At 37.9% G+C, this 26,322-nt stretch overlaps 1 protein-coding gene across 18 annotated transcripts in view; it reads left to right on the top strand.

Moving 5' to 3' along the window:
• The window catches only part of CSPP1 (centrosome and spindle pole associated protein 1), a 65,641-nt gene that overhangs the window by 38,457 nt on the left and 862 nt on the right, over window positions 1–26,322 (top strand). For 13 of the 18 annotated variants that reach the window (XM_054189799.1, XM_054189796.1, XM_054189792.1 and 10 more), the window contains 13 exons: window positions 2,692–2,844; window positions 4,573–4,685; window positions 5,776–5,925; window positions 7,145–7,291; window positions 8,134–8,238; window positions 9,365–9,431; window positions 10,910–11,030; window positions 11,731–11,876; window positions 12,427–12,567; window positions 15,791–15,831; window positions 17,103–17,166; window positions 21,237–21,346; window positions 21,514–21,664. In XM_054189799.1, the coding sequence (XP_054045774.1) occupies window positions 2,692–2,844; window positions 4,573–4,685; window positions 5,776–5,925; window positions 7,145–7,291; window positions 8,134–8,238; window positions 9,365–9,431; window positions 10,910–11,030; window positions 11,731–11,876; window positions 12,427–12,567; window positions 15,791–15,831; window positions 17,103–17,166; window positions 21,237–21,346; window positions 21,514–21,664 (1,509 nt within the window). The other 5 variants (XM_054189794.1, XM_054189803.1, XM_054189797.1 and 2 more) reach the window with 4 other exon arrangements.

Here is a 26,322-nt window from a genome sequence, read left to right as displayed (position 1 = left end):
CAGCTCCTCAATATCTTTCTTGTAGTGAGGGGCCCAAAACTGAACACAGTATTCAATGTGTGGGACAATCACTTCCCTAGTCCTGCTGGGCCACACTATTCCTGATACAGGGCAGGATGGTGTTGTCCTTCTTGGCCACCTGGGCACGCTGCTGGCTCATATTCAGGTGGCTGTTGATCAACACCCCAGGTCCTTTTCTGCTGGGCAGCTTTCCATTCACTCTTCCCCAAGCCTGTGGTGTTGCATGGGGTTGTTGTGACCCAAGTGCAGGATCTGACACTGGGCCTTGTTGAAGCTTATACCATTGGCCTTGGCCCATCGATCCAGCCTGTCCAGATGCCTCTGTAGAGCCTTCCTACCCTCAAGCAGATCAACACTCCCACCTAGTTTGGTGTCATCTGCAAACTTACTGAGCATGCACTCAATCCCCTCGTCCAGATCGTTGAAAAGATATTAAACAGAACTGGCCCAAATACTAAGCCCTGGGGAATATAACTTGGTTAGTCAAGCAGGACCTGCCTTTCATAAACCCATGCTGACTGGGCCTGATCACCTGGTTGTCCTGTACATGCTGTGTGATGGCACTCAAGATGATCTGCTCACCGAGGTCAGACTGATATACCTGTAGTTCCCCAGATCCACCTTCTCGCCCTTCTTGTAGATGGGTGTCACATTTGCTAACCTAGGGTTAACTGAGACCTCCCTGGTTAGCCAGAACTGCTGGTAAATGATGGGAAGTGGTTTGGTGAGCACTTCTGCCAGCTCCCTTAGTACCCTCGGGTGGATCCCATCTGGCCCCATAGACCTATGTGTGTCTAAGTGGTGTAGCAGGTCATTAACCATTTCATTTGGATTATGGGGGCTTCATTCTGCTTCCTGTCCCTGTCTTCCAGCTTAGGGGGATGGGTACCTGGAGAATAACTTGTCTTACTCTTGAAGACTGAAGCAAAGAAGGCATTAAGTACCTCAACATTTTCTCATCCTTTGTCACTATGTTTCCCCCTGCATCCAATGAAGGATGGAGATTCTCCTTAGCCCTCCTTTTGTTGCTAATGTATTTATAGAAACACTTTTTTATTGCCTTTTATGGCAGTAGCCAGATTAAGTTTAGTTCATCTTTGTCCCTTCTGATTTTATCCCTGCATAACCTGTGATCTTTGTAGTCTTCCTGAGTTGCCTGCCCCTTCTTCCAAAGGTCAGAAACTCTCCTTTTTTTTTTTTTCCTGAGCTCCAGCCAAAGCTCTCTGTTCAGCCAGGTCAGTCTTCTTCCCCACTGGCTTGCCTTTTGGCATATGGGGACAGCGTGCTCCTGCACTTTTAAGATTTCCTTCTTGAAGAATGTACTGCCTTTCTGGACTCCTTTGGCATCAGGACTGCCTCCCAAGAGCCTCTGTCAGCAAGTCTTCTAAACAGGTCAAAGGCTTCCCTCTGGAAGTCCAGAGTAGCAGTTCCGCTGACCCCACTCCTAACTTCTCCAAGAATTGAAAACTATTATCATTTTGTGGTCACTGTGCCCAAGATGGCCTCCAACCATAACATCACCCACCAAGTCCTCTGTTCACAAACAACAGGTCCCGCAGGGCCCCTTCCCTAGTTGGCTTACTCACCAACTATGTTGCTTGCATTAGCCTGAGCTCTGTATATACCTCCTGAGAAGCTTATCTCTGCCTATAAATAAGGAACCACGAGAAAGAATTTTCTTAGCCTATTTTCCAGATTTACACATGTAAAGTTATTTTTCCCACCATAGTTTAGCAGCATGATGGATAAGCTATGAGTCAAATGTTGTGAAACATAACATGCTGTTTCTGCCATGTCTCTTTTTTTAGTGCAGTGTGACTTGTCTTTTTATCCTCTTGAAAATGTCTGTAAGTAGCTTTTGAGACTCAGATGTATGCAAAGGCTGCTTTACAGAGAGGGATGTGATTTAAAGTTCTTGGAATCTTTGTGCTTAAATGACTACAGTAATTCATAATTATCAAAGCACTATTTAAAAAGATAATCTGAAAACTGTAGTATGCTTTTGTCTTGAAATGAACCTTCTAGGTATAGTATGGTGAATACTTCAAAATGAGCTGAAAGTAAAATCTTTGATCAGGACTTTTATGGTAACTGAGAGGCACCATGTAAATTTTGGTGAAAATGTTGGATGGCGTTGTTTTCTTAAATACAGAAATCTGCATCTGGATTAATTCTGAAGACTTGAAGACCAAAATACACTTTATGGTCATTGTGCTTATTGCCCTTAAGAGTAATCAAATAGAGATTCAGTACTTAAAATACTGATACTAAACTTAAAAGTATTTTACGGCTTTAAGGAAATGGAAGAAGAGGTGGTTTCTAAATACATGGTTGTCAGCACAGACTTGTCAGTCATTTTTGTGCTTGAGCTCTTTATCTTTCCATTTCATAGCATTTTGGGGTGGGGGAGAGGGGAGGTTTGCTGTGAAGATTCATTCCTGTCAAAAGAAACCAGACAAAATAAATCTTTTAATCAGTGAATTCCTAATGACTAGTATTTAACCTATAGCTTCTATATTCTTGTCTTTGCTTAAATTTTTTGTTCCCATAGTTGGTATGCCCAGGAAAAGTGGAGTCTGCTCCAAAATCCCTGTATTTTTGAGAATCTATGGTGAACATGCCTTTTATGAGAATAAAATATTATAAACAGTTGTTTCCCCTTTCCTTTAGCGGACTTGAATATGATGCACAAGCAAAACGAAGATGCATATCATAACCCAGAGGCAAGACTATATGAAGATAAAAGGGCTATTGTATCTGTTGACCTAAGTTTGGCCTCCCCGAAACCTGAGAACACAGAAGCATCTACAAATAAAATAGCAGGTTTTTAAGAATACTGTATTACAGCTCTAATTATTCGTAGGTCTTAGTAATCAAAATTCTCTAGTTTCTTTACTCCTTTCTTGTAGTCCTGTGATAGTGTTAGTTCTCTCTACCTGTGAAGTCAATCTTATGCTTCTTTCCCAAACTTCTTCATTGCTGTCACTGTGTGCATTAATAATGTATTTTCTTATTTGTCTTGTCAGTTATGATAGATAATAAGTGTTTTAGCACTGAACAGTCAGTTCCAGGTTCAATGTTATATAATCAAATCTTCATACACGTTTGTTTTACTTTTAAATGATACAGTAAAACACAAGAGTATAGAAGGAGAGAAGACAGAATAAAAGCAGGGGGAAAGTCTGCAGATGTATGATGTTATAGGTTAAGATGAAACCAGTACAGTAACTAGGTTAACAAGTTCTAAAAAGTTGCAGGTAAATAGGGTACATATGCAGCCCTGTGCGCTGCCTCCAAATTTTAGGGATTTTATTTTATTTTCTTATTTAAAAAGTAGTTCATCTTTCTCTTCTTATGTTTTGTTAGACATCTAAATGAGAGAACTGTGGTACTGCAGAACTCTCCCCAGTTTGGGATGGGCAATGGTCAGGATTGGTGATGGTCTCCTCAAGTCAGCTTAGGTGCTGCTTTTCTTTCTCCGGTCTGAAATGTTGCATTTTTGCGTAAAAAAAAAAAAAATTAGGATAGTAGCTGGTACACAGTAAGTTCATTCTGCGATATTTTCCATAGTAACTTGTCTGTCTTCTGTCCATGCCTTTTAAAAGTAAAAGGTAAAGTAAAGTAAGTAAAGTAAAGGGGAAACATGAGAACAGCTACTGCTGTATCCATCTCAGCTCAGTGGAGCTGTGGCTCTTGCACATCCTTGCACTGTCCTTTGAAGCAGACATGATATGAACGAAGAATGTGCTGTGTCAGGTGAAGAGTTAACACAGCTTACTCTTCTTTCTCTTACTTCCTTTCTCCTCTACGTCCTGTCAGGAATCCTGTTCTGCAAAAACTGTTCTCTGTGGTATCTGAGTTAATCCTCCTTTCTAGGGCTTTTGGGACTGTATGGTTATGACTCTTTCATAACTCAGGGCTGAGAATAACTTAATAACCTCTCACCAGTGGTGTTGCTTCCAATACAGGGGAGGAAACTGAGCTGAAAGAGACCTGGCACTTCAAAACTCATAGTGTGGAAGGCACCTTACACTGGCAGAATTCAATTTTTTGACGGCTTAAAATTTGATTTGCCAGTTTTGGGCTTTGCTTTTTGTAGCATCCATTGCTATTTTACCTAAAAATTTGTTCTGCTAGGATCTTCTGTTTTTAAAGAGCGAATAAACCTAAGGAACAGAACTGCCTGTGCGAAGTCAGAGTAATTGCAAGCAGTGAAGTTATGGGATGTAAAATCTTTGCTATTTGAATTAACTTAGAGGTAACATTTTTAGATATAGGATATATGACTTTTATAGCTGTTCTTTTGTAAAAAGACGGCTGGCTTGGACATTGTTAATTGAGCAGTTAAAACCTGACAGTATTCTAGGCAGACAATGGATGAACTTTTAATCACAGCTATTGTTTTCAGCTATACCCTTGAATTATGGCTGTCATAAACTAACTTTTGAAACAAGTGTCTCATATATTCCCTCTTCTTCACTCTGGCTTGCTGTCTTAAATTTGCTTTAATCATTATCTATAACTTTTTTCTTCCCCTCTCTGCCTCCTTAGGTTTTACGTTTGCACAGACCTCTCCTTTTGCCCGAGGTAATGTGTTTGGTGAACCACCATCTCCACAGCATCTTAAGCGACAAGAGTCATACAAGAACTTTCTTCGTCTACAGGTGAATGCACACACCAGTTATCATTTTGTTAAATCAATTTTAAAAAAGAGAGACTACAGTCAAAGAAAATCATCACTGATGACCAAAGACCTTATTCAGTCATAGCCACTTCTGTACATAAGATGTGGACTAAGACATATATATATATATGTAGTCTCAGATTTTTGCCTTACATAAGAAATGCCTATAAAAGTGATGCTATTAATAGTTGGCTTTATTAATCTAGATTCTGTCCTTTTTTTTCCCCTGAGTGCAGCTATCTAAATACAGTATTGAGCTCTCAAATGATGCATACAGTACAAGTTTACGTACATAAATATGTAAAGAAACAAAGATGTTTGCCCTTGGAAGGCTACATGCTACAAACGCGCGTTCATCAGAAGGAAATGGTGATCAGTGAGAGAATAATAATGTAACTATTTATTGATGGGTATATAAAATGTGACTGTTATTCTAGCAGTTTCTGTCTTCTGTCCATAATACTTTGCATATAATCTTATGTCACAAGACTTAAATGTCAGTTGAATTAAATATCAATATCAAGATAGTCCTAGATAATTTCAAAGAGTGCGAATGTCATGTGGTCGTTTGATGTGGATCTCTTAAAAAGAAAAGATCAAGGCCTTTTCCATGTACAGTGCTGCCAAAAAGAATAAAGAATGGGCAGACCTTTGGCTTCAGTAAGTCAGTGCTGTATCTAAAAATGTTGTAATTGTGGAAAGGAAACAGATTATTGCTATGTATTTTTTGTTTTGGTTTCCCATCTTCCATTATTTAATCAGTGAAGAAAAGTGTTATTCCAGCACGTGTGGAGTAGAGTAAGCTTTAGTAGCATTTGTAATTAGTGTTCTTACTGGAGGGTGTTTCAGTAAAGAGTGGCCAAAAAGGAATAGCAAAATACCAGCTCATTTCAAAGGAATTCTGAGGCTGAAATGTAGGTCTGGCCCTAGAATTATTTCAGTTGTTCCATGTAATCTTTGATTGCACAAGTAGGTACTGCAAAAGTCCATAGATGATCACAATGGTAAAAGTTGTTCATCAGATTATTGCTGGCTATTGGCAATTGAATACTTCTTTGCTTTATTTCTAGATTGAAGAAAAGAGACGTAGGGAAGAAGCAGAGCGAGAAAAACTTAGAATGGAAGAAGAAAAAGAAGAAAAAAGATTAGCTGAACAGAGGATGAGAATTCAAAAAGCATATGAAGATGAACAAGAAGAGAAAAGAAAGAAAGAGGAGGAGGTGTAGTATTTCCGTACCTTGACTTTTTTCATCCTAAACTAACCCTTTGTAATATCTGTCCTGTAGATTAAGAAGGTAAACTGAGAAGTGTCCTATGAACTGGTCTTTGTTTTTAAATGGGTCTACATTAGCCAGAGGAGAGGCAGAAAATTGTCAGTATGAAATAGCACATTCTTCTCAGTCTTTATGGTATACTACCAATTTGAAGTACTGTTAATTCTTCTAAGAAAAATTGTATAGTTTTATAATACAGTGGTGCTCTCCTTTCTAAAGGAAATTGTTTGTGAGGCCAAAAAAAAAAAGCTTTGTCAAATTGGTGAATTAAAGTTTTTTTTTTTTGTTGTTTGTTAGCCTCTTACATCTAGCTCTTAGGGAATTATTTGTATTCTGAATGTAGCTATACAAGAAGATTTCTTAAAGCCTTTTTTTGAATTGGCAGGATATATCTTTGAGGTAAGAATACAGCTTGTTTTGGAAGAATGCCAAGCAAATCTAATTAAAGCTTTTCGTAGAGGTAGACTTGCAATTTAATTCAAACTCAAAAGCTTTATTTATCGTCAACTGAATGAATTTGCGTCATTCAGAATCTCATAAATAATTGTAGGTAAAGGACACAAGGCCATCAGAGATGGAAAAATCTGTCAGTACCCTGTGGGATTATCAAAGATCAGTTGAGGATGTAGGACTTCAAGATTTCTAACACAGAACGCTGGGCTTGCATTCTAGATTCTCTTCCCTAGTATGAGCAAGTTAGTTGGATGAGTCTTGTCTTCTGGATAATAGTATAGTTATAAAGTAGGAAGCTAACAGGTATCATCGCTAACTAACACAAAACTAAAGTTGAGACTGGATGATAATTTTCTCTGTGGGCTTGTGATAGGGTGGTACACATTTGCAGTACGTTTTGTTTGAATCTGAATTTTTGGAAATGACTCCTACAATTTAACCTTAACTGGCAGCAGATCTGGGCACACAAACTGGTGTTTATTGAAGTTATTATGAATTCTGTTAAGTGATGCTAGCAGAGGCAGGACTGCAGATGTTTAATATTTGCATGGCATAGTTTTTAATTTGAATGTTTGAAGTCAGCCTAATGAAATATGCTTTTTGTTTCAGACTAATCACTTTGATGTGTAATTTTAACTTCTCAAAGAAAACCAAAGCAAAACTTTTATTGAAGTAGAGTCTTTTTTATGTACTAATAGTGTTTATGTTACAGCGGAGATTGAAGAATAAAGAAATAATTCGATTAGATGAAGAGAGGCAAAAAGAGGCAGAAAGAAGAAGGAAAGAAAAAGAAGAAAAGCAAGAAGAACAACTTAGACAATATTATGAGAAAGAAAAGATGGAAGAGGAAAAGAAGATGGTATGCATCAGTGACTTTCTAAGATACAAATACTTCTCCCTGACTTTTAAAAATAATTGTATTTTAAAGAAATTGCATGATTTCTTAGACCTCTACCTTCAGTGTTGTTCGCCTCTTAGTTTATCAAGTTATGGTACACTTAGCTCACACACACAGAACAGCTGATTGAAAAATCAGACATAGTACAGTGGAAACTTATCTTGTTGATCAAGTACGTGTTAAAAAAATAGTAAAAACAAGATAAATAAGAAAAAGATGCACTCTGTAGTTGATTTTTATATCTACTGTGAAGTACTATGGCCTGCTTTTGCTGAGGTCCAAATACAAATAAAAATAAACTTATATAATTTGAAGGACTGGAGGATTGTTCATATTTAACAGTGATGTTCTTTGTAATATAATTATTTTCTTTTGAGCTGGATGATGTAAGAAGTCCATCACATAGAATTCTGATGGACAAAATCTAAGTAAATTACAGAACTGTTTTTTCCTCTTCTAGAAAATTCTACATGTCATTTCTCTAAAATGGACAAATACAATGGAATTGTCTAGGGGGCAAAAAAAGATATGTAACTTTACCATAAATTAAAAAAACCTATGTCATAGAAAAAAAAGTATTAAAATTACTATAGGTAGAAAATGAAATCACATGCAATAATTTTTGCCGTAATTTTATACTGTTAAGAGTTGAAAGCAAATTAAATACAAAAATAATTCAGTTGCGATAAGCAAAAGCATTTTTCTGTCAAATGAAAAATATTAACAAAACTCTTCCTTTCCAAAATAATACCTTATTCAGAATCTATGGGAATGTGGTTTCAGTCTTGCGTTCCTCCTTGCAGTTTTCAAGGCAGCCTTCTCCCGTCATTCCTGCTCTTCAGAACAAATCAATAAGAAAAGAGGAACGGATTCCCTCTGCTGAGAGCCATATATCTTACTATGCACAAGTATGATTTTTATAGTCAACTTTTACTGATTTAAGACAGTACAGTGTATGAAATCCTACCAGGTTTTTAATGTTTGCCAGTTATTACTGGAATACTACAAATAACTGGAGACAGTCTTTATATTAGCCAGTGTTGTAGCTCTGAAATTTAATGTTCAATTTTATTCAAAGTATTGAAGAAATTCTTTGAGGTGTGTTATTTTAGGTTTTTTTTCTGCATGCTCACTTTCTGTAAAGATGAGCTCCTCATTTTTGAGTCTACATACTCTGTCCAGACCCTTACCAAGGGTTTAACGATCTTAATGTTTAGGGTAAGAAAGTGTACATCTAATCTAGCAATTCATTGTGTTCAGTTATAGAAGAACTTAGCACACGTGTGAAGTTTAATGTTGATTCCTAGCTACAGACATTATTATTTTATCTTTGTGTTCTAGAAGGTACAAAAAGATTATAACTCCTAATGTACTTCACTTTCTTCTTTGCATCACAAATGAGTTACAGTAGTGGCCCCAGACCATTTGTTTCTTTCACTTGATTTAATGTTCCCTGGGACAGTTTAAAAAAAAAAAAAAAAAAAAAAAAAAAAAATTCTCCTGTGAAGAGTAGATTCAAATATCATAGATGATTATTTAGTCTCAGGCTACACTTCCAACTTTTATTGGAAATGTTGTTTTTTTTACCAACTGTCTGGATGAACTGGCCTAAAAATTTAAAAAACGAATTTGCCATGAAAATTATAACCTGGAAAAATACTTTATAACGCCGTTGCAGAAAATGTTTTAAGTAAGACTTTAAACCTTATTTTAAACTGTTGCTTTCCCTAAATGTTAAGAATGCTCTGGAAGAAGGTCAGTTAATTTCTGTGTCTTTGCGGTACTTGGTCTAGCTTTGTGTAGATCTCCGAATAGTGCGTTATAGGTATTATCATAATAATTTGAATTATGCATTTAAAGATCAGATTTAAAAAAACCTTAGGCATTAACAACCCGTAAAGTTATTATTCTGTCTTCCATTAGTAGTGGTAGTTAATGTAAATTGTACATAAAATAAGGAAATAAAATGTACTTACGTCTGCTACGTTTTCTTCCTTTGACATAGTAACATTTCATATCCCTTATGATCACTAGGATCCTCCACAACCAAGGGTTCCTTCTCCACCTGTCCCTGCTAGAAGAAATCAGTTGCGTGCGCTTGGTAGGTATTGTCTTATTGCAAGATCACTTTCTATTACAACAAAATTTGTCTCGGTTACAGTTCTCTCTCTTGGCTGCAAAGGAATGGTCTTATAAAGTTTGCATTTCTATGCGTGTGTTCTCTCTGTCTCTCTGTATATAGTAGATATACTGATATCTACTAATACACTGATAATGTATGGTAATGTAATACCATACATTGTCAGTATATTAGTATGGTATGTCTGGAGTATTAATACAAAATAAAAATGCATTTATTATGTGTCTTCATCAGGAAATATTTTTTTGTAAAAACTCTGATAATGGAATAGTCTGCAAGGGAAGTGCTGGATCTTTCAGTCAGGACAGCGGTGACCATTGTGACCACATCATTGCAAAATGGGAGAGTTTTGGATTAGCTGAATAATGGATTAGACCAACAATGTGTCGAGCATTTCAGTCATAACTCTTAAATTCTGCTTTCCTTTGTTAATCTGACTAATCCTCTGCTCGTTCCTCTTGGCTTTCACTTGTGGTTTAAAAATTCAGACGTGCTGGGCGGATCTCAATCTTTGATCTTTTTATGTTGGTTATCTTGGCAATATGTGGGTGGAAAGCAGAACACGTGGAATATAGCGGTAAATGATGTCCTACAAATGCTAACCCCCAGCAGTCAGTACCTGGATCCATGCTGGGAAGTTATGGCTCTTCCACTAAATGGAAGGCAGAGTGGTTCTTAATGCAGCTATTGGATTGTCTCAGCCCATCTGTCTTGAGAGAAGTAAAGGCATATGAATTAAATTTTGAGGATTTAAGACAGTAAAGCTTGCTTGCCTGCTAGGTTCTGGACTCAGACTAAAAGTCAGTAAAATATCAAATTATTTAAGCATATTGTTTGGAAAATAAGGTATTTATTAAACTGTTCTAACTTGTGGAGGAATGCTGTCCTCACCCCAAAAAACTAGCTTAGACCCTAAGTAGGTCTAAAAAGTCAACGTAAGCACATACTAAAAATAAATGTTGAAGGCAGAACTCTTAAACATGTAATAAGAGAGTCTGCACTGAGCAGACAGATACCCCACTTTGAGTCAGAGGAAAAAGAAATTAGATTGTGTGCTTGCTGATACCACCTCAATTCCTGTCATCTACCTCTGGGACTCTGAGGACTCTGTAGATTTGTTATTTTCAAAATAAGGTTATTTACCAGCAGTGTCCACTTGCTGGTATTTTGTCACTTTTCCTTTTTTTAAATACAGCAAAATGTTTCCATTGAAGTTTGGATGCTTTCTGCTGTTCAGGGGATCTGGTTCTTGTTCTGTCCCAAAATACAAGCTCTGACCTAATTTCTAGTTTATGAAATGCTGGGATTCTTGTGTTTATATAATCCTTGCTTTAATTAACAGTTCATCATCGGGGTTTTTTTTTCACCTTACATTTATGAGGTAAGCAGAAAAGTGTTCTGACATTCTGTATTTTTAAATTATTTGTGTTAAATTCCAGAGGAAAGAAAGAATGTGATAAATGAATTATCAGAGATGAGGAAACAGCTTCGTAGTGAAGAGAGGCGACTGCAGGAACAGTTGCTAAATGTGGCCAGTGATGATGATGTACCAATTACACGGTAAGAACTTAATCTTCAGTTTTAAAAGTTAGATTTTGCACAGGAGCTCAAAGCTACTGTGTATTAGTAGCTAGTATTAGTTGGCTATTATACATGAGTCAAATGAAAATATAAAGATAGAACTCGTATCTAAAATTTTCTTCCGCATGACATGTGTATGGAGTTTTTCCAAGAGTCTTGGAAAAGCGTAGTGTAAGAATGGCTGTACTAGTAAGATTGGAAATTGCAATACTCTGTCTTGGAGAGTGGTCCAAAGCAGATGTCTAAGGCAGAATTTTATCTCATTACCTTTTTCCTAGGGCATAATTTGTGTCTGTAAACGGCAGTACTGCTGCTGATGAATATGCTCATGAATAGCATAATGCTGTGGAAGTACTTTGTTTCTTATTGAAAATCATACCCTTTTTATTTAAAAAAAAATGGTTTACTTCCAAAACTTATTAATCATACCAATTAGTTAGAAAAGACTCATCAGATCATCGGTCTTAATTCCACTTCATAGAGTATGAGGGGTTTTTTTAAGTAGGTTATCCCTTTTTATAACACAGTATGAAGCGTCATTACTTTCAATTTTATTTTCATGTTTTGATAGCTTTATTTAAGGATAAAAGATGTGACCTTTATCAATATTATATTTCCACGCAACTCATTCATATTACAGTGTTAAATTATATTCTGCTTGTTTTATAAACTTTTCAAGTGGGAGGAGAGAGAAGAATCCAAAGGACATATTTGAGATGGCCAGGCTTCGTCTGCAGGCTCCAGTAAGACGACCTTCATCAAAGGAAGCACAAGATCCTGTGAATATACAAAATATCTGGGAATTTAATGAACTTAAATATACAGGCAGGTAGATCTTGTTATTGATGAAGAAAGGTACTGAAACATCTGTTCTTTTCTTCCCACCTTCCATGCCACCCAGGATTTAAAGACGAAAATTAGCCTCTTCGCAGCTACTGTCCATACACAACATACTCTGTGGCAGCATTTTGTACATGTGCATATCTCTCTGTGTGGCCATTTCTAGAAGTGCACACAATTTACGGCATTATAATGCTGAATTATCAGTCACAGCACTCACCTAGCTTCGAGTCCTTGCTGCTTAAACTTCTTACGCGTTTGATATTATGATTTTATTGAAAGTAGAGTGAATTTGATTATTTTTTTTTTTACCCACCAACAAACTACGATTCTGTGTAACTTTCTGTTTCTTCTTTACCAGAAAATATATTTTTTAGTACAGTAAAATTGTAAAATCGTTGCTAAAGTGTCTCATTCTCTTGGCCATTGTCACTGTTATTTTCAGTGCTTTTTACGACTTTGTAGCTAGTTCTTTAAAAATGTTTTTCAGAAATGTTCATTTAGGGAAAAATTTAATTCAGAATCTTTGCTCTAGATTCTGAAACACGTCTGGGCTTGAGGCACATGTATCCTGATCCTCCAAAAGATGACCAGACTCTAGAGATTCAACAGCAGGCACTGTTGAGGGAGCAGCAGAAGAAACTTGACAGAATGAGAATGAGGAGAGAAACAGAAGGTAAGGAATGAATGGTCTGAGGTGATTTCAATGAATTTTATTTGTTTTGCATTTGACAATATTAAAAAAACACCAATTCTAGTTCTACTTATTTCAAGTTCAATGTCAGCAGTGCAGTACAAAAGTGTAAAACACTGGAATCCTGAAATTCTGTCATAATGTAAAGCATAAAAAAATTGAATGCCTTCTTTTTTTCTTCCCTTTTTTTTTTTTTTTTAATTACTGTGACTGTTTCTCTTTAGTTCCCTGAGAGTAATGTAACTAGTACTTCATACGTGGGGAAAAAAGCAAGAGAAAAGTAGTTTAAGTACTTCTTAGAGAAAACTGCAGAGCAGTAAAACTCTTCAGCTGACTTGTGATAAAAGTGTTAGCAAATAAATTCCCTGTGGCATTTCTTCAGTTCTCACTGAGGAAGTAGATGGCTTTGAAACTGTGAATCGGTTAAAATGCACCCAGGGTGTCTTCACCTTGGTCTCCTTGTAATGGATTAAATTTCTTTTATTTTGATAGCCTTGGGTTGACTATTTCCGAGTTTCAGAAATCTGTATCCGTAAGCAGGCTTTGCTTTAGAAACCACATGTAAGATATCATAACTAGTTTGAGGTTCTAGAATGAAGTATTGGTTGTATCGCTTGATAGAGATCATCTTAATACAGCAAAATATTAACATCCTAAAATAGTAAAATATTTTGGCTGCATATTGCAGAAGCAGTGAAAAATAAATGTTACTCCCCTTTTTTCTTTTCTGCACTTAACTCCAAATGTAATGTTCATTTAGATACCTTATACAAACCATCACGAAAGAGCAGTACCTCAAGTTATTTTAGATGTTACTTAAAATTATCATGAGAGTTGCTTCAACCTTTCCAAAACTTACAGTTGCAACTATACAAATGAACTCAGTTTTGAGTGCAAGATACAAATTTCTCAGGGAAGTATTTGTCTCTGTAATTCAGACTGGCCTAACTAGATTTTTGAAGAGGAAGTAACTTTATTTCTGTGGTGGGTTAGCCTTGGCTAGCAGCCAGGCTCCCATCCAGCTGCTCGCCTGCTCACGTCCCCTCATTCTTCTCTCTTTCTCTCTCCTACTGCTTTACAACATCGTTTAACTTTATAGTCTGTCACCGTGTACTGAGCATGAGAATTAATTAGTTGCCATGTATCTCTCTGTTGCCAGTTTATTTTCCTCTTGAGACAAGTTTATCATCTTCCTCTCACTGAAAATAGATGAGTGGTTTTATTGTCTGATTTAAGGCAGAAAGAAAGATGAATTAAAGCAATATGGATTTTTGTACTGCGGGCAAAATGTCATATTATAGGCTGTAGTGGCAAAGGCTTACCTGTTTTCCCATACTGTATCTAAGTGTTCTTTACTTTACATGCTTTATATACTGTTTTTTCGCTGATATACTTTTTCTTTCCCTTTTTTTTTTCCTCTTCTTGTAAAAGAGAAATATGTGGACTATTAGTGGAACTATATCCTGAGAAATCAATGATTTTTTTAAAATGTCCCTATAGATAAGACAGTCTTTTGCAGACTTCTGGACGATTATTATTTTGGGGGACAGGAGGGAAAGGCGCAGGAGCAGGTTTGATGATGTTGTGCTTCAGTGGTGGGCTCTGCTTGGCTGGAGTAGCGTATCGGGGACCAGCTGGTTGTCAGTCCAGGAGGAGTGACAACATGTAGAGCATACATTCACTCCTGGGGCTTTCTGCAGTCTCCTGCTCTGATTATTACACCCTGACGGAAGCCAAGCGAACTGATTTCATCTAGCAGAGTTTATTCTGACATGGCATCGTTCTTGCTAGTCAAATTGATTGTTGAGATGTCCCACCTAAGGGAGAACATCGTTAGTCTTGAGTTCTGTTGATCTAAATATGACTGCTACACAAACATGCCTATTCCTGTCAAACAGATGTCTGGAATATAGAATAAATATTTTTTTGAGTATCCATGAGTTTTAACTACAAAACTGTTATAATGTTTAGCTTCACTACATATAAGTGAGACTCCTGACTCCTTCTGTCTGGCTCTTGATAGAACATTAAAATAATGGCAAAAACCAAAGTGGGGTCAGGAAATATGTGGCTCAGGTGATACCTAATTATGGAAGAAATCATTCATTTTTGGCTGTCTAATTTTTAAAATTTGATACTGTATTGGTTTGTTTTTCTACTTGATTCATAGCAAGTTTAAACAAAAATCAATAAATTAGAGGCATCTCTCTCCATTATTGGGATTTTTTGTCTCCTGGCTGTGGAATTGAGACGGAGGATGCTTTGCAAAGGAAGCTTCTGTTTAAATGCTGTTTCATCTGAAGTTACTTACCCTGCTGCATTTTTTCAGTACTGTGTTCCAGTTGCATTGGGATTCAGCAGTGTGCAGAACATATGAAAAAACCGTTTATTTCTATCTGTGTGACTGGATATTGTTCAAGATGCAGTAATTCCTTAAGCTACCAAGAAACAAAACATTAAAGGGTGCAAGAGAGAAACCAAGTATTCATGCAGCAGCCTTTGGTGACCTAATGTATTGCTTTGATGGCTTAAACCTTGCTGTCTTCCCACAAAATTGATGTTTTCCACATTATTCAGACAACGCTTGGACATGACCTTTTTGTAACGAGGGTTTACAATATTGTTGTAAACATAGCACAAAAATAGTTCTAATTGTTGCAATATAGAGAACTTTTTCAGACTTCAGCACAACTTAGTGCGATTTTAGCATTTAATGAAGTGTGATTGTATCTTCTTAAAAAATATCTGTTTGCAATAGCCACAAAAATAGTCGTGCTTCCTTTTGCTGGATAACAAGTTTTGAACAAGATGGGAAACGGTTGATTTTTATTAGTGATGAACAATATAAAAAAAAAGTATGTGTGAAAAGCGTGTGAAAAGTGTGTTTACCCTTTGAGAGGGGCTGATGAATCAAGCCTTAAGAAGGGCTTGCACATGCTCAATGTTCTTAGAAATAATATGCTACCGAATTATGTTTGATTTCTCTGATTCCACTTAAACTGACATAATGAAGTGGGAATAAACATTGCATTCAAACGTTTAAAAAATATTCATTAAAATGTGTGTAATTTTAAAGAAGTAATGCATAGTTGTCTTCATTTTTGCAATAATATGCTGATAAAACTTTTAATACATTTTAGTATTAATTGTTTTTATGTCTAAACTATCGTTTTTTCCCTTGTCTATGTGGCTTTTGTTGCTCAAGATGATTCTGCTTCTGGTGGTAACCCACAAACCATGCGACTGGTAAGAATAAACCAGTTTTTTTATTATATTACTTTGTCAAGTGTGAGAAATATTGTGTCTTTCACAGATTTGGAGAGAGGAATTACGCTGAAGTAACAAGGCAGCAAACTAACTTACTTCTCTTGCTTGTCAATACAATGAGTAACAGCTTCTTTAAACTTAACATACAAGTTGTTTATCTTTGTATATAGAGAGATAGTTTGATTCTTCAACTCCCTGCTTTTTATATTTATGGGTACTTATTTTATAGTCATATGGTGTTAGATTGCTGCTGGGGGTGGGAATTAGTAGAAAAAGCCAAGCCAGAAGCAGTTGCTCTGAATTCAGGTGGCTTAAGTGATGCACGTGTCAGTCAGTAATTAGATCAGTCGTCTCAAATGGGATGTTTATTTTCTGACTTGATGAAGAGCGTGAAATGAAGTGCTGTCAAACTGGAATTCTGCACTAACCCAAACTACAGACTAACAGAGTTCAGTTCTGTCTCATGAGAGCGGGAAGACTGTGCAAGAGCAAAGCCGTTAGCCTCAAGGGTAATACTGTAACTATACACAGAAATGAAACATTTTATATTTAAAAAAAACAAAACAAACTGATGCATCTTATAGTTGTAATCTGTTGCCTAAAATTCTTCTTCAGAGCAATGCTTTGCAGTAAAAAATTTGTTTTCTCTTGTTCTGTTTCCTCTGGTAGTTTCAACTGCTTTGATTTCAGAGTGGTTTTCAACATAAATTATTCTGTAGTAGGATTTCTGTAACAAATGCTTGCAACTATGCACTGAACTATAAGTATTGCTCTTAGTGCTTGTTATTACTATGAAGAAATTTGTTATTTTAATGCTTTAATATCCAAGATTGTGTGTGGTGGGATAAGTGAAACATATGGAATCATTCTTCATTTGATCAATATTTCATACAGACCTTGGGTGCAGAGCTGACTTCTAGTGCTGACTGTTCTGAAACTGAAGCAGAACGAGAGGATGTATTTCTTGATGGAAATGTCTGTGTTACACAAATCACCACAACAGTTGCCCTGTGTGGGCAATTTCAGCAAATGGGATTACTACACGAAAGTGAAAAAAACCCTAATGCTCAAAGAGAAGATGAATTGTTTTAAAATGTATAGGTTTTTCATAGCAATAAAGTAAGGAATAGTACAGAACACTGTAGAGCTGCTTTGCAGAAGTTTGGCAATTAATTTACAGTAATTATAATTTGGCTCCAGAAAGATATTGAGGGATCTGAATTTGCCTTTCTTCTGTTTAATTTTTGTAGTTCAGGAATGAATCTGATGAATTCTTGAAAAATTCACTGTTGGAATCGGATAGCGCTTTTATCGGTGAGTTTATACCTCCCCTTAACCATGTCATGAGCGTACAAACATGTCATTTAATCTAATGATGTGTCTCTGAAATGATTATTACTGTTTTAAAAGTTGCAGTGGGTATAGATATGGTGATTGTTTTAAAGTATTAGAAAATCATGCTTCCAAATTAAAATGCAGACCTTTATGGAATTGTACTGCAATAAATTTGTGTGGGTCACACCTGAAGTTAATGATGTTGCTCACTTGCCTTATACCACTTCACATCTTTTCATGAGAAGGCATCTTCCTCTGCTCATTGTGCTCTGACTGGGATTTTGCCTTGTCAAGAAACTTTTTTTTTTTTTTACATCTTCCCAGCTTTGGATAAAGAAAAGCTAATATTTGTTCAGCAAACATGTTATAGAGGTAGAATATGGAATGCTCTTCTATTGTTCTGCAGCAAATAAAATAATTTATTAGCAATCACAACTTACAATTACAAGCTGTCCATAGTGAAATATAAAGGTGTTGGGCAGCCAGTGATTTGTTTCATTTTTATTCTTTTGTTTTACAAGCATGCTTGACTTTAAGTATGATTATACAGATATAAAACAGTGATTCATTCTAAATTACTCACTTTTCTGCTGTTCACACATTGCTTCATTTCACATAACTTGCAACACCATACTTGGAAACTTTGTCACCACTTAATCATCTGAAGTAGATGACTTTTAGGTTTTTTTTAAGATTTTTATATAGAGGACCATGTCTTACATTGTCTTATGTCTCTTTATATAAAGGGTGTCAACCTTTATATAAAGGTTGAATGTATGTAATGTATGAATGTATGCATGTATGTAAAAGTGCTGTTTCAGATGTGATTTTTTTCCACTCACTAGAAATAATAAGGCTAGAACCTGTCTTCTCTTTTTAAAAAACCCAACCAGCTCAGGCCTCCGCATGTTATTTTCCATTAGTAAGCATTACAGTACCTTGAAATTCTCTTCAGTCGTCTATGGGAAATAATCTTACAAGGTTTTATTCTTTGCTGTAGGGAAGATGCAGTAGATTCCTGCAAGTGTTTTTTAATGAAACTAGATAGGTTTCTATATACCAATGATTTTTATCTCTGGCTTGGGTTAAAAGCAGAATTTTTCATTTGAAATGTATTCAAGCTTATTCTGTTAACGTGCAAGTGCTGGAGTCACAGGATAGAACCTGGCCTTGCGAAGGGCACGGGATGGGGCTTTCAGGCTTGTTCGGTGCATTTGGTACTCTGTAGTCTGCAATACTTCTTCAGGTTAGGAAATACTATTTATTATTTGCGGACCAAATGATGAAAGGATGCTTTAGGAGAGTCCATCAATCTAGAATTGGGCCAAATATCCTGTCTCCAACAGCGGACGGAGTAGGCGCATGGGGAAGAAGGTGAGGAGGGGGGCAGGCGTGCAGCAGCACTGCAGAGTGCTGTTCCAGCCTCCAGTTATTTGTAGCTCGGCGGCCTCCTGAGTCAAATGCCATGTGTCTGCACTTAATAAATCTTGCTAAGCTGGGTCTTTAATATGTTGTCTTTCATGAATTGGAATCAGCATTTTTGAATCCCTCTAATTGTTTGCCATCAGCAGTATTGGGTCGATAAATTTCCACACTATGCCTGGTGTGTATTATCTCCTTTCGTCTGTTCTGAATCTGCCACCTGTGTAATGGGGTGCTGCTTGGGTTTATTCACCGCTTTCACAAGGTTCATGATATTTATAGCCCACTCTCCTAGTTTCTTCTTCTTCCCCCTCTGCTGATTCTTGCAGCTTAGTGAGGTGATGGAGTCAATTTATGATACTATTCACCCATTTTTTTTCTTCCTCTTTTTTTCCCCACGTCGTTTCTGACTCTTGAAAAGCGTGTGCTCCAATACTAAGCTGTAGGCACTAACTAAAACTTTGTTACCCTTTGCATTATTTGTGCTTTATAAAAAGCTATTAAAATTCTGAATATGAATCTGGTGACTTCCATCCCTGAAATGAAAAATAAAACCTCTTATTATCGGTGGGCTGCCTTTTCTGTGATTTGTGCCGCTCACATTGTCTGGCGGTCTTTTGTGAAATACTTGTGGTGTATTTTAACAATGTTTTTCATTTCCTAAGAAGAGCGTAACACTCCCCTCTGCGTTGTTTTTTTGACACGGGTTTAAAATCTAACTCAATTTTGTAATAGATGTCAGCATTACAAATGAATTTGTCTTATCTCCTAGGGTTCAGAAATTTGAGGCAGTCGGGAATAAAGAGGTTTATCAATTTCTTTTTCCCTTTATTTGCCTCACTTGAGACCCTAGAATTCATTAGTGTTAATGCAGTGATTTGAAAGCACGTCTGCATAGCAGTATCTGAATGGTAGATGCTTAAAGGAACAGGTCTCATCTTAACACTGATGAAACACGAAAGATGCAAATAAATTCTTCTGTAGCTTGTACTTTTTCTGTTGTGATAAATTCACGTGATTAACCAAATTTTTGTATTCTGAGTAATAGCAATATTTTGAATATAATGAAGTTCAACTGATTTTGTAACTAGAATTCTGATAAGTGGATTGTTAGCCATATACCATTTTAAAACTATGTTTGTTTTTTTTTTTTTTACTTGAAACATTTGTGATGAGAGCATGAGTACCTTTGGTGAAAGTTGGGGAGGGAAAAGAGGAGAGGGGAATAAAATTTTTACTTTTAGGGAAAAAAAAGCTGGCAATAGGAAAGAATTTTTTTAAAATACCTGTCTTTGTGTCTTTGAACTTCGTTGATATATCAATCAAGATTTTTTTTTTCAAACCTAAGTATTTCAGTTTTCAACCAAAATAGTTGTTACTTTTAAAATTTCATTTGAAGATCTTTGAAACTCATGAATATGATATAAAACATTTCAGTAAAATTTATTTTCAAATTGCTAGGAAACAAAAACCCCATTCTTTCTACAGGTGTGGTTTATTTTTAATGTCACGGCATGTCCCTTAGAAAACCAAGTAACTTCAGACAAATGCTGCAGAGCTGTTCAGTACTCTGTGTGTGTATGTATGTATTTACACACTTTTAATTTTATTTTTTTTTTTTGTAATTTAATGTGTCATACTAGACTAAGAGCCTTTCCAAAAAGTGACTTCATTGTCACAAAGAGTAATTGGTGGTAATGGATTCCGTATTGGTTTTGTTAAGCAGAGTCCTTTCTTTTTCTGGGAGGCTGTGTTCATTGGAGGTACAAGAGGGACCGCAGCAGAAAACAGAGCCCACCGTCTGCACCAAGCCAGCGGAAAAGCCATAAACCAGCCCCCAAGCAGTGGTTACTGGTCCTGGAGAGAAAACCAGTATCTGTTTGAAAATGTGTTTGAAGTCATTCCCAAGGATCAGCAAAGGAAGGGGGAAAAGACAAAACAAGCGTGAAGCAGTGACATCACCTTAGGGTTCATTTATGTTACAACAATGGATTAACCCCCCTGCCCCCCCTCCGCTGTAATGTGATAGCAGTATGATAAAAAATTTACCTAGTTACTTATTTTTGTGTGAACAGATTCTAACACTTTATTACATGAAAAAGCGAAAAAGCGAAGATAGAACTAAGATACGATTAAGGCATGGATTACATGATCATGTATTCCACGTAACATTATTGTCTGTTCACATACACAGTTTATTACACGATTGTATCCTCCTATGCATCCAACTTGCCAAGCATTTGCTCTCTCAAGCAGAGATGCTGTACTCATTTGAGTACTTGTTGTCTTCAAAGATCTAGGTACAAACAAGATAGGGTGACGTAAGGTAGCTGGTGGATTTGCAGGATATGAAATGCTTATCTAGATAAGAGGTATTTCAATACGTATCTCAAGATATTCCTTGCCTTTCCTTCAAGTTTATCCATTGTTGCTGTTGTGATGGCTAGTTCTTTTGTCTGCATCTGGATATCGCTAGCTTCTTGCAAGGTGTCCTCATTGGATACATTCCTCTGATTCCTGTGATTAAGTCAAATACAATATACTGGCTTGTTTCAAAACATAAACGGGTTTCAACACTGTCTTGTATTGGGATTTCTTTGAAAATGATTTAACCTCTATTTTTGCAGGTGCTAATGGGGAAACGTTTCCTGCCTTAAAAGAAGTTAATTTACCACCCCAGCTTCCACCTTCTGCAAGGGAGAGGAGACGAATAAAGCAGAAAGCGTTGGAGCGTGCAGTATGTATGATACATATTCAGATTGCCTTAAATACGAAGGTAGACCTCCTGTGGTCCCTTAGCGGCTGGATGATATGGATAGGGAGGGTGTACACATATAGCTATTTGCCCCTTTTAAAAGTGCGCTATTTAACTGAAGGATTTGTGCATTTTTGGGTTTTCTGCAGGAGGATGTTCCACCAGACCAGACACCGTTGCTGCAGCCTGACAGCTTTTCTTTGCACTCGAACTTCAGCCTCGACGTTGATCAGTTGAAAGGCAAGAATGAAGAACGATGGCACAGACTGACCGAGCTCCAGCAGAAATCTGCTTACTTAGGTATGCTCTGTGTAGTAGAGGTGAGGTAGTGAATACTAATACTAAGTAATTACAATAATTAAAGGAACAAATATTAATAGACTTCCTGTAGTTGAACAGTGAGCAACTGGCTCAAGCGTAGGAATTATTGATAGAGTTCTGTAGCTGGTGCAAGAGGTTCCCCAGCAGACTTCAACACAGCTTTTTAGAGTAAGTTTAGAGGAGGGTAATAGGAAAAGATGCTCTAATTCCTGTCTGATCAGCCACTCATACTCCTCCTGTCCGTACCACTTCTAGCATTGCGCTGTGTCACTGCTGGCAGTAGGATGTGGATATCCAGCTGCATAGCGGAATTGTGAGTGGAAAGAAATGAAGCTCCTGACTGATGAATGTTGATAGGGCGCCTGTGTGAGTTTATTGGCATTCCTAGGAATCAGATGTCTGTGGTCAAACCATAATGAAGATACGCCAAAAAATTGTGTATAAAGTAGTACTTCAATTTCTAGTTAATTTGGATTTTCTATTGGTTTGTAAGTGATCATTCAGTATTTGAGGGTGATATTGATCCCTCTTTCACTGTACACACATTTGAATTTATTATGTATCTGTCTCTTGTGACCTTATAATACATCAGACTCTGGGAGTTATCTCAGAGCTTCTCCATATGCTGACAGCCTGATGTCCATCTGCTTTGCGTATGAGGTACCAATTATGGCAACCATTAATGGCCTTTAATTTCTCACACGGACTGTGACCCAGGCAATACAGTCTGTGCTAAGGATTCTTTCATACGAGTCTGAATTCTCCCTTTTTTTAGGAGGCGGTTGCTATGCTGTCTAGGCAATTACAGTATCAGTATCCTTTTTATAAACTTAATGAGAGTACAGATGCTGGCGGTTTTTCTGATTTTGTTGCTATGGGTACTCTTGTAAGCATTTAATCCTTTTCTTATTGGTTTTAAACATCTCACTGTGATTTTTTAAGTCACTGAAAAAAAATCCCATTCATATTCATTTCTTCAATAATCTAAACAAATGCTTTACTAATTTTACTCCACCCAAACATTTTTGCTATGTGAACATCTTTTACTTCTCTGCCCTTCTTTTGTCTCACCTCTTTTATAATTTCACCTCATATTGTGTGAACTACACTTTTTGTTTGCCTTCTGCTGTCATGGTCTCCAGAGCTTCAGCCCTTAGACGTGTATAATTTTTTTTTGTGTGTGTGTATATATATATATTTATGTGTTTGTCTGTAGCTTTTTCTTTGGAACACATGGGGAGCATCACTCAGCAATTTTCTCTTGGAAAGTGGAACAAGAGATCCTTTTGCTCAGCTGTGGTTGTTAGGGCAGCACTGCTGCCCACACTCCTGCTCCCTCCTCCTACTCATGACATTACCAAGAAAAATGAGTGAAGACACGTGGTTTTATTCCTTTTCCCTTGCAGTTTGATAGAAACCTTGTGGCATCCTCTCCCTTTCCTAACAGCTAGGACTGTTATTTCTCCTCCGCCCTCAGAGACGCTGCTGGGAGAAAAACAACTCTGTCAAATATATAACTAAGGAACTCTAACTGGTTATCTTCCCTTTTGAATGTCCAAGAGGTGGCAGTTTCCAGGCTTTGATAAATCTTAAGAGCGGATCCTGTTGGCACAGTAGGTTGCTTTCCTTTATGGGACTGATGTGGGAATCCTAAAGCTACCCTAGAATTGTTTCCTTAATTGGAAAATTAGCACCTATTGGAGCCAGGCCGCCTCCTCTGTTTTCACCCATCCAAAAAAACCCATTCCCATCGATGTAGACTTGGTGGGTGCTTTGGGCAATGAAGTTTCTGCAAGCCAGCAGCAATGTATGCGCATTCCTAACCGCGTAAACAAGAGCGGACTCAGATACAGAAGAGAGAATTCTCAGAGCACACCAGATGTGGCCGAGACCCTGCTGTATGTAAGGGAAGTTGCTGAAATTGCTTGAGACGTTCTAGGTGTCCCTCTGTGCCTTTAAGTAGGGGAGTGCTGGAGCCTGTGATGATGTACAGCGGGCAGCAGCACTGATTCCTGCTAAGTGCAGGCTGACGGGAGGGGTTTGTTCTCATCTAGGGGCAGGATGCGCTGCCGGCAGTGCTTAGCGGGAGCCCAGACACCACTCGATTTCTACATCAGTATTTCATGTGAAGGAAAGAGGTCTACGTGTCCCCAGCCTCCTGATACAAACTGTGAATTACCAAGTGGCGATTCCAAAGAAAAAGTCTTTATATGAGGCCCAATTAAGAATTATATGGAGTATACGAAGTGTTAAAATGCATAATGAAGCAAGTTTTATACTGTAGCTGGTCGGTTGTGCTTTCTAAAGGCAGCACCAAATGAGTCTGACATAGTGATGTGCACGATGAGCTTATCTCTGACAAGAAAGTTGTTCTTACCTCTAACTGCTGGAAGATCTAATGGCTTTGCCTTTGAAGGCGGTAATGTTTAAACTCGGGGAAATCAGCCCTCTGGTCTGAAAGGCTATGGTTTGTTTTTCTTTAAGCAAACACCTTCCCTTATTTTTATTGTTTCTAAATATCATCTCTTGAAAAAGGAGCAAAAAGAAAATTAATTTTCTTTAGGTATTGTTTTCCCTGCCATGTACTGTTGTTAACACTGCCAGAACTTGTGCATGTGAAAACTGTGGGTTCCAACCTGCAGGAGAGTTCATCATCTGACCCGGGATTTCGGAGACCAAGAGGTTGACTCTGCCGGCTTTAAACCCCGCATCAAGCAGAGGAGATGGCTGGCTCTAGAGAGGGAGGGCGGCCTGTTTACACCTATAACGTTACAGAGGACTTGTTCTGTTTTAACAAGACTGAGGCAGCCTGGAGGATGAGCAGATCGCCGTCCGTGCGATGTGACAGAACTAGCGGATTCACTGCCGAGTTCGTACTAAACAAAGTATTTTGGCATTTTGCTTTAGAATCTGCATCCTGCCTTAAGGCACTGAGAGGAAAACTGAGCCCTCAGTCTGTGGGATTGTGCGGTTCCCGTCCTTGCCTTCCCATCTGCCCACCCGGCTGCTGCTTCTGCAGGGCTTGGGCTCTCACCCCCGCGCTCGGACCATCAGCTTTCAAGTCTCAATAAATACAGGGGGAGAAGAGCACAAAGGAGGAACAAGGAACTTCAGAGTTTTGTTTTGCTTTTTGCATCGTTTTAACTACAGGCCAAAAGCCCTAAAACTAACTGTAAACAACCTAAAGCTGGATAGAAAGTAGATTTTCCTGTTACAGAAGAAACATTTCACAGAGAAGCTTTGGTTTCAAAATGAAATTTTAAAAAGTCATTTCTTCCAGAATGAAAAAGCTGAAGCTTGGAAAAATCATCCAAATACTTAAATTACACGACAGGAGTTGCTCAAGTCAAATATTTTATCACTAAGGAATATAAAATGTTTATGTTTTACTGGAATTAGCATGTTTCTGCAAAAACGTCTGTGTTTTTGGATGTGTGGGGCATGTCCAAAGTGTTCAAACATTTTTCTACCCAGCTTTAACAAACCCAACAAATCGGAACTTGCTCCTCATTTACATGGCAACTTTAAAGAGGAAAACATCGCAATTTTAAGTCCTGTTGTAGGTGTAACTTTGAAAATGGAACAAATAGCAGTAGAGTTCAGAATGGTAATGACCCCAAACTGGGGCCTTTTTTTGTGTTTTTTCTTGTGTGGTTGTTTTTGGTAGGCGGAAGATGCTGACTTATGCATTTCAGAATGAGCTTGCGTTAAGGTCGTCGTCGCTGCTGGACTGTGCTGTACAGACTTCCTTGCATTTGCACAGTTTACGGGTGTTAAAATAATTCTCCCCTTCCGCAGTTCCTGCCTGAGTAAGGGACTGTCTAGACAACAGCGTTTAGCCGTGGCACTGTAATGTGGTGGCCTTATTTGTACATCTGTTTCCTATGTGTATATGCACTGACAGATTTGATTTGTCCCCGTAGTGGGAGGCTCCATGCGAGGTTGCCTCTGTGGTCTCCTTCTTGATCTGGCAGGGGGCGAGCTGTTGGCATCAGCCGTCAAGGCCTTGGAGTGGTTAGCTGTTGGCTGTAGACGGGCTCAGTTCCCCCAGAACATCAAAAGTGTGCGTTAAGTGGAAACAAATGTAATTAATTTAAACGCATTGTTTATGCCTTTATTGCAGACAAATGAGCCTCTTCAATATAACAAAATGCTGTGCTAAGATCATAGAATCACAGAATGGTTCGGGTTGGAAGGGACCTTAAAGACCATCTAGTTCCAACCCCCCTGCCATGGGCAGGGACACCTCCCACTAGACCAGGCTGCTCAAAGCCCCAGCCAGCCCGGCCTTGAACACTTCCAGGGATGGGGCATCCACAGCTTCTCTGGGCAACCTGTTCCAGTGTCTCACCAGCCTCACAGTAAAGAATTTCTTCCTGATATCCCATCTAAATCTCCCCTCTTTCAGTTTAAAACTGTTACCCCTCATCCTATCACCACACTCCCTAATAGAGTCCCTCCCCATCTCTCCTACAGGCCCCCTTCAGGTACTGGAAGGCTGCTCTAAGGTCTCCCGGGAGCCTTCTCTTCTCCAGGCTGAACAACCCCAACTCTCTCAGCCTGTCCTCATAGGAGAGGTGCTGTAACTAAGACGTGATGAGCTTTTGTCCCATTTAATAGCTGTATGTTGCTCTGTT

Source organism: Rissa tridactyla, chromosome 2 (assembly GCF_028500815.1).
Source record: "Rissa tridactyla isolate bRisTri1 chromosome 2, bRisTri1.patW.cur.20221130, whole genome shotgun sequence".
NCBI classification, from domain to species: Eukaryota; Metazoa; Chordata; class Aves; order Charadriiformes; family Laridae; genus Rissa; species Rissa tridactyla.
Note: the sequence above shows the minus strand (reverse complement) of the source record. Positions and strands in the feature narration are given on the sequence as shown.